Source organism: Falco punctatus (assembly GCF_963210335.1).
Source record: "Falco punctatus genome assembly, chromosome: 2".
Classification (NCBI taxonomy): domain Eukaryota; kingdom Metazoa; phylum Chordata; class Aves; order Falconiformes; family Falconidae; genus Falco; species Falco punctatus.
The window spans coordinates 55863716-55879009 of NC_137581.1; the positions used below are offsets into that span (position 1 = coordinate 55863716).

General features: G+C 44.6%; 1 protein-coding gene across 2 annotated transcripts in view; it reads right to left on the reverse strand.

Annotated features, from left to right (window-relative positions):
* The window catches only part of ABCC4 (ATP binding cassette subfamily C member 4 (PEL blood group)), a 167568-nt gene extending 156490 nt beyond the window's left edge, over positions 1-11078 (reverse strand). Inside the window, exon 1 of one of the 2 annotated variants that reach the window (XR_013925943.1) lies at positions 2955-11078. Coding sequence is in view for 1 of the 2 variants with exons in the window: in XM_080374996.1 (XP_080231122.1) it covers positions 2955-3529 (575 nt within the window). In the remaining variant the exon portion in view is untranslated. The remainder of the gene's footprint in view (positions 1-2954) is intronic. The other variant, XM_080374996.1, reaches the window with a different exon arrangement.
* Between the last annotated feature and the right edge of the window lie 4216 nt (positions 11079-15294).

Consider the following 15294-nt stretch of genomic DNA (forward strand, 5'->3'; position numbering starts at 1 on the left):
TTTCCCATGAATGTACTAGTAAGAGTTTAATGTTCATCAAGCTCATACTTGTCAAAGTCACATCCCAAAAGCAAGAAGACAAGCTTTGAACAATAGAAGAATGTGTCTTCAGCCTACACACTCATTACCTTAGTTTTATAATTCAATGAAACATGACTTCTTTTCTCCTGTGAGTCTGATCCTGTTTCTGCTGGCATTAATTTTAGCTTTGCTTCTGCACCACTAGCAACAAATGAGAGGGTGCTTCCTTACAACAGCAAAATTGCACTTTTGCAGCAAAATATAAAATGAAAACAAAAAGGACTCTTGCCTAGCTGCCTGCAATGCCCTACTTTCTGACCTCACCAGCATATAAAGAAGCAGTCAACACCTCGGATATGGAGAGCAAGCAGGCACACTTCAGTAACCGCGTGGTAGCGGTTACCACTACTCCCAGGACAGACCTCCTCATGCACTCTTTTTTGAGTTCTCCAGCTGAAAACATCTCAGAACATCCTGTGTGAGACAGCAGTTAAAATGAAGCGATGCCAAAGCAGTACTCACACAGCTGTCTGACAGATGCTATACACTTTTTAGAGAGGTAGAACAATTCTTAAAACTACCCTTAAAAGTTAGCTTTATAGCTAATGAAAGCTGTTTTAATACTGCCTTGGTTTTATGGAAAAGAGTATTAACCTGCAGAAAAGTGACAGCCCCTGCTTACTCAAGCCACTGCAGTCATCATTTCAGCTGCAATTTTCACTTAGAAAATACTAATACTAGTAAATAACAAGCATATACTGGTATGTTTCATTATGACATGCAGCACAGGTAACAGAAGAGACTTTAAAAGGGTAATTCCAGTGCTGTGAATTATGCTGTTACAGAAGCCTGAGAAAAAGTACATTGGGCAACCTCTAAAGCTTTTCATACCCCACTAAACCCTTTTTCAAAGTACAAGCCCTACAGTTGTGCACTACCATCTGACTATAAAGCATGAAGTCCCAATCAATCTCTGGACTTTCAGCAGTTCTGTCATCCCACAAGCACAGCCTGCCACCTACTTATTCTTCCCTTTGCACAGTGAGAACCTACAAATGTGTTTGGGGTAAAAGAAACCTTTCAAGTGCTTGTCTAAGACTTGGGAAATTTAAAGTGCTTTGTGGTTGCTGTTTAACATTTCACTGCAATACATGGAGATCGATACAAAAGGCCTAAAGAAAGGACAATGGGAGCAGTCAGAAAACTAGCTAGGAGCACTGCACACTTCCTTTTTTATGTCTAACTAGGTTGTTTTTGGCAGAACTACCAGTAACACCACAAGATCCCGGCAAGGGAAAGGGAACAGACCAGAAGCAGCCCTGGAATGCTATGTGGTTCATCCAATTCTGTATGGATTTCCTAGCAATGCTGTTCCCAACACGGGTACCCCTGGTGTCAAAGAAGAAATTACAAGTTAAAACGCTGAACACAGGGAGTTCTGCACAAGCATACGACCTCCTTTTTTTTATTTTTTCTTCTTCCTCCCTTTCCTTCCTTTCTTTTTTGCACTGAGTACCCCTGAGGAAAATCCTTGACTGAAAATTTCTTTAGCTAAAATTTGTCAGGGCTTTTAAAATCCCCCTACCTTCCAAAAGGAATTTCTGCACCTGCTCAGAGTAGCTTATAGGATCAAAGAGATTTTTACTTGTGTTCCAGAGACTTCCAAAAAAAGAGCCTCACCTGCCATGCCCTCTCTTCCTTCCCCCTCCCTCCTCCACCACATAACACAGCATGTGTGCCCGGGCTCAGGCTACAGTAGGTGAAGCAGGAGTCAGCGCTACCCTCAGAACTGCTCTCTTCCAAAGGGCACCTGCAAAGATAGACAAGCTCAACGCTCTCCCACTGCACTTCGCAGATCTTCTCCTATTGACATTTCAAAGCAACTAAACTGTAGCTGTAGGTCCTCACTGCTTTGAATTATTCTATCTAGCCACTCCAAGGTCCCCACTAATAAAAAAAGCAAGGACTAACTTTGGACTAGTTGTCGTTTGGTCCCATGAAAGTCTGTGGCGGCACCGTAACACCCCCAGCCTTCATAACACCCCCAGCCTTCACTGTGTGACATCCTAAGCGCCCCGAGAGCCAAGGCAGCCCGACTGCAGCTGACGCGTTGAGGAGAGCAGGCAGGCTGTGCAGCCCAGCCATTCCCTCCTCACACGGGGAAACTCCCACGCAGAGTACAGTTCAGAAACCGCCTCATTCACGAAGGGGAAAGCCCCGCGCCGACAGCGAGATTAGGAAGCCTCGCCGAGATGAGCAACACCTGGCCGCGATCCGTTATGCAAGCGGGGAAGCAGAACAATGCCAGGGAGCAGCCCTGCACCCGGTCCCGGGCCACAAGGCGGAGGACGCTCCCGCCCTCCCCTCCCCGCAGCTACCGAGGAAATCCAACCCGCGCTCGCAGGGGGCGGCGGCGCCGTGCTGAGGGCTGCCCTGCCGAGGCGGCCAGGCCCCCGGCCGCGCTTGTGCCCAGACCGCGGCGGGGATTAGCGCCCGGCGCGGGCCGCCGGCTTCACCTCAGGAGACCCCGCCACGCCACGCTCCCCGCAGCCACCTGCGGGCGAGGGGCTGCCGGCCGGCAGGGCTGCCCCGGCGGGCCCGCTGGGACGGGCGGCAGGTCGGGGCCGAGCCGCGGCTGCAGAGTCACCGCCGGCAGCCGACAGAGGAGCGCGGGCTGCGCCGGCCGCCGCCTCCCATCCCCCCCGGCCGTCGCTGTGGCGCCCGGACCCCCACGGGAGCCGCGCTGAAGTGCAACCCGGCCGGCCCTTAGCCAGGGCTCAGCATCCCCCCACTGCCGGCTGGGCCGAGCGGCCAAGGGAGGCGAGGCGAGGGGCGCTAAGCCCCGGCGCAGCGCCTTCCCCGCCGGCGGGCGCTCCGGAGCCGCACCTCGCCGCGCCGGCTGCCCTCCGCCCTGCCCTCGCCCGAGCGCTCACCAGAAGAAGAGCCGGGAGCAGAGGTTGGCATCCCGCAGCGGGTTGGGCTTCTCCTCGCGGGGCACCGCTTCCATGCCGCCCGCCGCACCGCGCCAACCCGCCCGGCGGCGGCGAGGGCGCAGGACCAGAGGCGACTTCCCACCGCGGCCGCCGCCGCTTTGCCGCCGGCCGGCGCTGTTTCCGGGAAAGCCGGCACCCCCCGCCTCGTCCCTCCCTCCCGCCGGAGGACGCCTCCTGCCGGCTCGCTCCCCCGCGGCGCCCGCCCCGGCGCGGCGGCTGAGGCGCCGGGCAGCCCCGGAGGCCGCGCGGGGGCGGCCCCCCCCCCCCCCCCCCCCAGCCGCCCCGCGGCGCTGCCGCTCCTCCCCCGGCGGGGCCGAGGCCGCCCCGCGGCGCTGCCAAACGCCCCGCGGGAGAGAGCCGGCGCCGCCGCCCCGCTCGCAGCGCCACGGGCGGCCGCCGGTCACCTCAGGGCGGGCCGGGCCTCCGGCCGGCGTGGGCCACCGCCGGGCCGCGGGGGCTCTGCGCTTCTGTCCCTGGTTCCTCGTCAGTGTGTGCCCGTTGCTGATGAAAGGCATCTCCACGGCGCCTGCAGCGTCAAGCAGCGCTCCCACGCACCCTCTCGGACAGAAAAACACATCGCGAGCCAGGGCCGAGCCCAGCGTAACGGGACCGAACCCTCCCAGAAAGGCCTGCTGCCACCTCTGCTTCCCAGGTGTGACAGGTATTTCGATCAAAAAAATAAAAATAAAAAATTGACTCCTTGTCGTCCAGCAACGTTTAGGAGAGTTTGGTGGTACAAAGTACCTATTTAATTCTAGGAGATGGTGCACCACAGAAATCCTTGAAGCAATTCTTAAGTTCAGCACATGACCATCATACTCCTCTCCAGACCCATCACCGTGGCCTGCTCAGGGAGTATGACCAAAACAAGTACAGGAAACTGGAAGAGACCAAAGAAAATAGGAATGTGGGGAATGTACCTGAAGTATTACCCTCCACAAAAAAGTAACTGGCAGAATGGGTCCCTGCCATGCTGTTATTTCTCTGCAGTCTCAGAATCACAGCATGATTGAGGTTGGTTGGAAGGGACCTCTGGAGGTCAAGTTATTCAACCCGCCTGCTGAAGCAGGACAGTCTAGAGGCAGTTGTTCAGGACCATGTCCAGACAGCTTTTAAAGATCTCCAAGGTCTCCACAACCTCCCTGGGCAACCTGTGCCAGTGCTCGATCACCCTCGCCATGAAAACACGTTTCCTGATGTTCAGAGGGAACCTCCTGTGTTTCAGGTTGTTCTCACTGACTCTGATCCTGTCACTGGGTTTCACTGAGAAGAGCCTGGCTTCGTCCTCTTTGCACCCACTGTACGCTCTGATAAGATCCCCTTGACCCTCCTGCAGGCTGAGCAGTCCCACCTTCCTCAGCCTTTCCTCATAGGAGAGCTACTCCATCCCTTCACCATTTTCATGGCCCTTTGCTGGATTCTCTCCAGTATGTCCATGTCTCTCTTGTACTGGGGAGCCCAGAACTGGACACACACAGTACTCCACATGTGGCCTCAGTGCTGAGTAGAGGGGAAAAATCACACCCCTCAACCTGCTGGTAACACTCCTCCTAATGCAGCCCAGTATACCATTATCCCTTGTACACTGCTGGCTCATGTTCAGCTTGGTGTCCACCAGGACCCCCAAGCCCTTTTCTGCCAAGTTGCTTTCCAGCTGGGTGGCCCCATCTGTACTGGTGCCTGGAGTTGATCCTCCTGAGGTGCAAGATTTGATGCTTCCCGGTTTTGAACTTCATGAGTTTCCCGTCAGATCATTTCTCCACCCTGTTGAGGTCCCTCTGGGTGGCAGTACGACCCTCTGGTGTATCAGCCTCTCCTCACAGTTCTCAACAACCTCTCCTCATCAGCAGACTTGCTGAGAGTACCCTCTGCCCCATCATTGAGATAATTTATGAAGATGTCAGACAGTTTAGGACCCAGTGTTGACCCCTGATATACACCGCTAGTTACTGACTTCCAACCAGACTTCATACAACTAATCAGCCCTGATCGAGACTCCTTCCCACTCCAGCTGAGCCAGCTGCAAGATAGGCACCATTCTTATGTTCTGTGTACTCATCTCATGTCCCCAGCAGCAACCAGCCCTATATAATCCCACTAAAATGCCTTGCCAGTGTTTAACAGGGCTGGCATCTGACTTTCATTATAGGCATCAGAGTTTACACCGTGTTGAGATAAAGGAAGAATAGGGTATTGGCTATACTGTATTACTGAAGAAACAGCATCACTTCGTGCTTGCAAGAATGTCATAATAATCCTAAATCAAACAAATCAAGCTTAAGCTTGCTGTCAGTGAGCACTGATGGGGCTGGCAACAGCATGCACTGCTTGAGCGTAGACGATGTGCCACAGAATTTTGCAAGCAATAAGTAGTACATTTGTCAACAACTGTCTGTAGATCCTTCCAGATTAAAACTAGGAAATAAACTTACGGAAATGGTGCAGTAGTTTGAAAGGACAGGCTTTAATGAAAGTAGTGTTTATGTATTCCAGAGCCTGAATAAGTAATTTAAAACATATCCTAAAACCTATGAAGAAAAGCTCTGCCCATTAGCAAAATCTAGCAGGTTTAGATTTCTGTGAAGCAAATTTGTCTAACTAGGTACTCATAAGAGAATTAAACGGTATCACAGCCCAGTGCAAGTCCCAAAATGTGTATAAAGTTTGGGTCAGGCAGTGGGAGGAAGGAAGATGTAAATCTTAAAACTCGCTTCATTTCATGAAGCATTACCTTTGTGATATAGATGTGCAATGAAGGATTATCCAATCATTTCTTAGTTTGGGCAAGGAAGTAGGATACTGATCATGAACAAGTAATTTCTTTAAAAATACAGTTAAAAGGATTAAAGTAACTTTTTCTGATATTGTTGTAATGGTAGGAAAAGGACAAAGAACAAACCTCAAGAAACATATTTTTCCTTTGCCAGCCTTATCAGTGACAAATGTTGACACTACTTAATTTTAAAATAAATACTGATGTTTACTTCTAAGTCCAAAACACTCTAGAAAGTATTGGAGAAGGGAAAACTGAAAATGAAAACAAAATTGAACCAAAAAAATAATATCTTGAAAGCCAAATTAATCCCTAACTCTGTCAAGTGTGCAAGTAGCCATTAGAAATTGATGCAGTAATAAAGAACTGTGAAGCAATTAGTGATAGGGATGCTCAGGAAAATCTGAGCTTGCACATGGAGAGGAAAGGGAAGGGAAAACAGCACAGTAAAGAAAATAATAACCTTCTTTCTGGTTTAGGGGGAAAGGAAAGCAACTACCAATTCATCCATTTAATATTTTGTACGGCAACAGTATGTTCACAACATGGAAAGAGAAATATATATATACAAACTAATCAAAGTGCCACTTAGTAAATGTAATATGGATAGCAGTCTAGCAAAGCCAACTACTCAAATAGGGTAACAGCCAAATTAAGCCAGTGGCATCTAAATTAAACCCATTATGCATATATGTTGTGCTAGGGAAATCAATTTGATGATCACAGAGGATGTCAAAAACATGCAAACACACAAGATTCCCTATTTATTCAGTGTACAAGAAAGACAATAGTCACTAAATAAGCATCTGTATGATGTGTGGCCTTAAGCCTTCTTTGCTGTACTCCATTATCCTTCTGAATACAGTCAGCCTGACAAGATTCTTCATGTGCATTTTCTAGGGCACTTACCACTAGAGTATGAGGAGTTCACAAACATCTGCTTTTCTCAAAACCCTTAGAAGATAATTGGGAACTTTCAGCTGATTTCCAGATGATGAATAAAAGCACGTGGCTCTTAAGGTGAAAATCAGCCACTGATCCCAATTATGCAATAGGATCCTAAAGCTTAGTCTTTCAGAGGATGTAGCACTATAACCTTTCGCTTTCAGGCAAGCAGCCATTGATTTCAGAGCTGAACAGTTTCTCTATATCATACTCCAGGGTCTCAAGACAGTTACCTAGAAAACCAAGATGACATATGCATGAGCATGTCTGAAAAGTCTGGATAAAAGATTTGCTGAGCTCTATGTGGTGGCTCTGAGGCAGTTCTAGGCACAAAATCAGATTCAAAGCTGTTTGAAAGGCATCAGAGGGAGTAGTTTCTTGAAGACAAGCTATGATAGAGAATGCGAGGGCTTTACGACAGTACATTGTTTGATGTTTTTGATTGAAGCCAGGCAGAAAGGCAGACCTTATGCCTGCCTGACAAACCAAACAGGCAGCCTTGTTTCCCACCATGCCACAGGCAAGAAAGCAGGCTTTTCTGCTGGCTGCGAGCCCAGCTTGTCACTATCCGGTGGCCTGACTCATCATCTTGCTGACGTATCCACTGGAGAACAGTTTCTCATCCTTCTGCAATATGGACATATTGGCCTGTTCTTGTTCAGCTGCAGAACAGAAATGTCAATGCTGCGAACCAAGCTGTAAGTAATTTTGCTATTTCAGCCTGGTCATCAGTATGTAATACCAACAGTCTTCCTCAGATACAGCTCCTATTTCTTCTCATCACCTCACTAGCCATCTCTATTTTCCCCATATCTTTCTCTACCTCCCCATATCAATTCTCTACATGCCATAGTTTCTTATCTATATTAAATGACTTATTCATTCTCCTGAAATTATGGTGCAATTCAGGTGCCTAACCATTTCAAGGCGCCTTCATTCTAGACATGGTAGGGTATTCCACTCAGCCACAAGTTACCAGTCCAGAAGGTTTCAGGTCTTTCATTAACTGTGTCATATCCACCTGTCCCATGCTGATGTCTCTGGTGCCTTAAAAGTGGCAGTAGGCACCTATGTTTAAACAACTGAATTTTTGTTGTTTACCTTTACCATCTTCACTACTGAAGCAGCCTGGGTTTTAAGCCACAGTATTCTCCATCTTTGGCCACTGTATTAAGGTTATTTTGGCCGATATTATTCTTCCTAATGATATGAATGGAAATTAAAATTTCCATTCACATTTTTCTATCTAAATGTCACACACATACATATATGGACACTCAATATTTCTGTTAACTTTCGTAGTTTAGTTCTTTTGATGTTTGGATGCCCACTTACTTGCTTTACACAAAACTAGGTAAAAATTGTTTATCCATAGTGAATAGTTTCTATTGACTATCTGCTAAGATAAGATTCACACCAGTTACTTTCTATTAAATCAAATATTTGATGCAATAGAGAAGTATCAGAAAAGGTTGCACTAAAAGTTAAAATTGACAAAATTGACACACCTACCCACCTGTTCAGTTGCCCCTAACAACTTAATCTTTGTGCTTCATGCACAGATACTTAGAAACTGATATTTCTGTAGGATGATTTGGATGAGCTTGCAGCAGGCCTTCAGCAGCAGCTCCCTGTGCTATTAGTTAAAACAGCCATTCGTGCGTATTTACAGTATTTCTGTCCTGAGCTACAATAGCACTCTCTTCTCCACTGCTAAGCAGCTAAGAGATTATTTCACTATTCTAGCCTCACCAGGTAATCGACATTAAACTTCCTGCTTCTGTTCATTACAGTTTCAAGTCTTCCACTTCTTAATCCACATTTCTAATATTGATAATACAGTTTCTGAAGAACAAAGCCTTTCTTTAAATTCTCTATCAAACAATATGTTGCAGAAAATCTTGCACTTTATTTGCTTTATTCCTATCCTGGTCTCTTGCTTTTCTAGCTTAACACTAGTTCCCAAAGCCCAGGATAATCTCCAAGCAACAGTGAATTACAGTAACAGAAAAAATAAATTGAACTAGTTACAGGGCAAGAGCGAGTTAGGAAACATAAAATAAACTTCTGGAAGTATTGTGCAGACTGTGACTGATGGCCTAGGGAAATAAAGACTTCCCATCCCTGACCAGATGTTTAAAAACCAGAGTAGATTAATCTCTGTCATGATGTTTGCTCAACGTAGGCCACCTAGTGCAAGGGTAGGAAGTGGATTAGCCGACCTCCTGGCATCCATGTTTTCTGTGAATGCCAGTGTCCATGGACTGATTTGACTAGGCAAGACTGACAAGGTGATGCCATGACTTCCACACAACCAAGGGGGAAATTATTTTTTTAAACTTCTTTTCAGAGCCTGGAGGTGAATGTTAGATGTTTCCACTTCCATTCACGTAGGTCAGTTTGGTTTTTTTTAAACCTCTTCTTGGAGCTTGGAGGTGAATGGTAGATGTCCACTTCCATTCATGTAAGTTTGGTTCCAGTGATACTGGGCCCCTGCTGTACAGATGAGGATCTTAAGCATAAGAGTTTTGTCTTGATTTTCTAAAACAACATTTAGGGCATACAACACTAAAAAATGTAGAATTCAAGTGGCTTTGGTAAGAAAGCTCCGTTTTCAAAATTGACTAAGAAGACATGTAACAATCTACCAACAAACAACATTCTTCTACTCCAGCTGGTAAAACCTGTGCTTCTTTCAAAGCTTTTCTTGATTACAGCATTCTCTTTCATTTTCTACACTTATTTACATGAACATGGTCTCCATTGTATCATCTCTTTCATTTGATGTCAACCTAAATAGGCAAGAGTGAAAGACATCAAAAGTGGGAGCATGGAAGTTCTCCCTTGCCTAAGGAGTTAAAGAAGGAAGGAAAAAACAGATGGTGAGCACTCACCCATTTATAAGCCACTCAGCAAATCAGCAGGTCCACCATTATGGCCCAGATGTTTCTGGTTGCTCTTGAACCCACTCTGCTTGCATGTCGCAATCAGAAAAATAGACTTTGTACAGATGGTCAAACAAAATTGCTTTTCTTCCCAGAAGAATTGCTCTCCCTCTGGTAATAACACAAATAATCAATAAGGTCCAGAAGAAAAGGCACATAAGTCACTTTTCAGAATGAAACATCACCATCAAAATCATCTGGATCCTGATTGTATTTCATTTGGCATTACCAGACTTAAGTTCAAGAAAGTTATTTTTAGTCGGAAATAGCAAGGGGACAGAAGACAGCACAAATAAATTCATAAGTTATTACATAGATCTGACTTTTTTCCTCCTGTAACATAAAGGAGAGGATGGTTTACTCATTTTTCAATACTTTACTGGAAAGCTAGTGACAGATGGAAAGGGGAAAAGGCAATTCTGTCCTAACAGAAATAAGCTAAGGCCAGTAGAGCCATCTTCAAAACATGTCACATCTGACCTGGATATGAGGCACCTACTATCAAGTATAGACAGTCAAATCAAAACACAAACAACGTCAAATGACTGCAAACACAGTTCTCTCAACGTTGGCCAACGCAGTCTGTCAACACTACTATTACTTGGCCTTCCTTAGCTCTTGGCTGCTTCACCAGGGTCTAGCACATATATATGTCATATATCATATATCTAGCACCTTTTCTGGGGCACCCACAGTTTGAGAAGAAACAGAAGTTTCTCTGACACTTCTGGACACAGCTTTCAGCAGACCACCAGTTACCTGCCAGTGCAAAGCTCCCAAAAGGCAATGGTTTTTGTCCCTACATCCTCGGCCTACATATCCTCCTCACCCAACCAAATGCCACTGGGCAAGGCTCTTCTTCCTTTCTTTCTTGGCAGTCTGACACCTGTCTGGGGTGTTGCAGGCAAGGGTGGACTACATACCAAGAATATAGGAAGCTTTTTCTGAATCACATGCATTTTGTGAGTCAGAGTTTTATACTAAAATGTTTGTAATGCAATTATTGTACTATATTTATGCTAAATCCTTTATTTATTTGGTTTAGTTTAAAATGGTAGATTTAAGCTCAAACTCTACATATTGTTTAGTCTGGAAAAAAGGAAGCTCAGGGAAGACCTTACCTCTCTCTAGAACTACCTGTAAGAAGGCTGTAGTGAGGTGGGTGTTGGTCTCTTCTCCCAAGTAACAAGTGATAGGATGAGAGGAAACAGCCTCAGGTTGCACCAGAGGAGGTTTAGATTGGGTATTAAGAAAAATTTCTTCATAGAAAGGGTTGTCAAGCATTGGAACAGGCTGCCCAGGGTAGTGGTTGAGTCACCATCCCTGGAGGTATTTAAAAGACAGTGTAGATGTGGCACTTAAGGACATGGTTAGTGGTGGACTTGGTAGTGTTAGGTTTACAGTTGGACTTCATGATCTTAAGGGTCTTTTCCAACCCAAATGACAGCTGGACTTCATGATCTTAAGGGTCTTTTCCAACCCAAATGATTCTATGAAGTCTATGATTCAAATGCCTATAAATATTGACTTACAGGCACCGAGGATATTTATGTACCCAACATTTTTGTGTGTGTAGATTCTTACAACATCTTAATCACTGTTGCATCTGTTTATCTTCTAGCAACATGTTAAGTTCCATGACTAACACACGTCAAGTGTTGTTTATTCTTGCTCTCAATCTGTTTTGATTTAGTGAAGCTTCAGGCTAATATGCCCACAGCTGTGTTTAGGTTAGAGAAAAAAAGGTTGAAGCAATACATATTGCTGGTAGAGCAGAAGGCAGTGAGGTCTTCCTTCATGCTCCCATGCCATAAGTATTTGTTTCTCAGTCTCAGAGAAACCAAGCTGGAAAACAGAGGGACATTCTACTTCCTCTGTGGTGGGAAGATGTTTACCTTGGTTGTTTAGGTGTTTATTTGGATCACTGAGAACAAGCAACAGTGTGCTTGGAGGGCAAGAACTGAGATCTTGCATTTAATGATAGTTTATGGAAGACAAAGCAGAGAACAGACCACAGATATGTGTTTATAGTACTCTGTGTTACCTTCGGGATGTGCACCTTGTGTTCTGCACTTCATGGTATTTGCTACAGGCTGAAGGCTTCATGTCCAAGTGCACAGAGCGGGTGTAGTCCAGAAGGAACAGGCAGGTGGGTGAATGTTAAAAAGAGAAGAATACCATGGCTTCAGGTGCATTACACTAAACTAAGTCACAGTCTCCTATTCTTTGGGAGGTAAGAGAAAGAGGTATTCACTTTTGGTAATATGCAAAAGGTTAGCATTGGTGGGTAATCGTGGAGCACTACCATGCCAGGACTTGAACTGGCCAGATGTAAACTCATACTTATGCACCTTCTGCTCTTGCTTTTAGGCTGCAGAGCATTCCTGGGAATCCTGTGGCCATGTATGCATTCATTACATTTTAATCTTTTTCTTTGCTAGTGTGTTTGCCAAACAGTTCTTACTTCTCTGATCAAATCTTCTGCCTGCATATTCATTCTGATGGCATTTCTACCTTTATACTGTGGACCAGAAAGATATCAAAGGCTGTGAATATTTTCAGAAGAGGAGTGGTAGTTGCAGGCATAGCATAAGGAGGAGAAGCAGCCATGAAGTAAGACATGTCAGCATAAGAACAACAGCCATGGCAGTAGGGACTGCTAGGTGAACCAGAGAGTAAGATCAAAAGAAGTGCTGGGAGCAAGTATTCCAGGGCTTGGGCAGGATGTGGGTCCAGACTGGTGCCAGAGAGAGAAGCAAGGAAAATGAAGTAAAAGGTTAGAAGACTGAGTATGATAAAAATAAAAAAGAGGTGAGGTTAACCATGAGAGAGGGACAGGGAAAGAGGATGATTGTGTCAGGCACTAAGATGACCAGCAGATGGTGAAGTGTGGAATAGCTGCCTTGTCCAAAAAGCTGACTGTATGCATCAGGTCCTGACAACAACTCTAATTAAAGAGCACACTGACAAAGAAGAAACTGTCTTACAGGTCTCCTCATTTGTGACCAGGGGCAGCAGGAATAGGTGGGATAAATTTGTGTGTATATTTATAGGCTCATATCTCTGTGCATGAGATGGCTTTAGGCTATATCAGTAGTCATAGCTGTGCAGTGGTTCTGTTTCTGGTTCTGTTTCTGTAACTAAATGCATATCATACCCTTCAAACTACACTCCACAGCAGCAAACTGTTATACCACTATCTCTCTTGACACAGAAAGTCAGTGCCACCATGTGTGCTCCTTTCTTCTCCGAATCATCTTCAAAGGAGATGACCAGCCATCAGAGGGTTGTGCGAAAGTACCACCCCTCTTTCTGGCAATAACTAAAAGGAAACACAAAAGCTTCCCCCACCCTAAGTGCAGGCAGCACCATGATTACCCTTTCCCAGCAGGAGGCTCTGACTGAATTAGTTTTCCACAAACCTACCATGCTACTAACAATGTAGATGTGATCTTTTTGAATCCCACCTCCAACATGGCACCTGTGCTGATGGCTTTTCCTTCCTGCTCTTTGCAACAGAGGAAAATAGAGAGTAAAAAACTTAGTGAACTCCTAACAGTCATTGTCCTACCAGGTAACCTTTATAACACGGAATTTTCAAGAGGACTGGGTAAATCACTGTCTTCATACATTGATACTGAGCTCCTTTGGGGATCGACTAGCCTTTTCATTCTTTAATTGTCCAGTACTGGCATAACGCTTTTAGTTCAGGAGCAGGATTCCCAGGATTAACATTAACACAGAAAAAGATTAAGAATAGTCTTGCCAGGTTTTGTTCTACACATTAAATAATGACCCTTTGAATGAGTCATTTAGCCTGTCTAATTGTCAAAAATATTTTCCTTTTGGAATTTTGTAAGAATGATATTTCCTTATAGGAAGTACATTCTTTGAAGGAAGAAGGTCCACCCAGAATAAGACAACCATGGAATTAGTATTTTCTGCATTGGAACATTTGTGAGTAGGTGAACTGGGCAAGGGCTCTCCGCTTCCACCTGCAGAGTTTCTATTCAGCAGGAGTGACTCAGTACACCCAGCTGTTTTGTTGGACATATCTGCACACAAATTAGCATGAGAGCATTGAAATAGGTAAATAGGACTTTTGGAAATGAAAACAAAACTAGCATCCTACTGAGCTCCTAATAGGGTCCAAAGCCTGTTCCCATTCTTTGTACAACCCCTCAGGTAAGTCCAAATATGAAATATATGAATAAGTATCCCTGTAGCTCTTATGTATTCAGAAAGATTTAAGCTGGTAGTAGTCCAAGCCAGATACAAAGTGACATGTGTTGTCACTTCTATGTGAACTAGGTGACATTTCATATAACGTACTTTACTTTTCTCTAAAGGTGTGGCAACATTACAAAAAAACCCCAAAAAACCAACACGGAAATGTAGTTCTTGCCTTTGCCATAAGGAAAAAACTCACACATCAACAGTGGTGATATAGTATGGTCTAACGCCATAAACGCCAGATGTAAGCCTGCCTTTCAGTTTCTCTTAATGCTGCTTTACATGAGCCAGTAGAGTTTAACTTCTAGCTGAGAACTAATACAGGTCATAAAGCAAAATGCTTAGGCTAGGCACATCTTTATGTCCCTAATGGGACATGATTCTAAAAGCAACATTTGCAAAGCATGTTTAAATTGGATTTAATTTGTACTAATGACAAGGGACAGAGGGCAGAAAAGTACATGTTCTTTAGCAGATCATAACTTAAAAATCCCCACATCTAAATTTGGTGGCAGCTGTATAAGTAGAGAAGAAGGCAGAGAGGTCTATGCTACTTTCCTATGGCCAGAGAAGAAATTTGTAGTAGCAGGGGCTCCAGCGTTTGTGGCTTGACTAGTGAATTATCGCAACTCCCAACACTTGTACAGGGAAATTGTAGCTGCCATGGTAACCATTTTTTTTCTGATTGACTGCACTGGATAAATATTCGATTAAACCTTTTTTATTTATGTCTCTAATCTAAAAGGTTTCTTTAGTGAAACAGTTAATTTAAAGGTTTTGCTACCTAATCATGCAGCAACTTGCACAGTTCAGGCCTGGCTTGAATGAATGGCAGCACAATTAAATAATAATAAACCACAGAAGACAGAGAGTCAAAGCAGTTAGAAAAGTGGGAAAAAGATGGCCTTTTTGTGGTTAGATGGATGGATGAACCTATGTGAATGATACTCTTTTTTTTATTATTTGATGGTGATTTTGCACAAAAGGTTAATTTCAGGTTGAAGAAAGCATTTTATTCAGCCTGTGAATCTGAGCACTTTACATTTTTAATCTTAAAAGAAATTCCAGACTGAACAAGTAACTTAAAATAGAAGGATAAAAACGTGTTATTTAACATAAAAAATAATATTTTTCTTTGCATTTGCTGTTATTCTCAATTTGGATTTGACACAATTCCGTGAATCCAGAACAAATTGTGTTGCCAGAATTACTTTTTTTCCATAAGAGACTACTGGACATTTTGCACCATATTTCAAGAAAACTATGATTTGAGGAACCTTCAGAACTCTTCCCTTCCCTATTTGGCATGTCTTAATCCCTGTGTATCCCCATCCCTGTCTTTCTTTTCATGCTGACTCAGCAATAGAGATAGTGCTCCTCCACC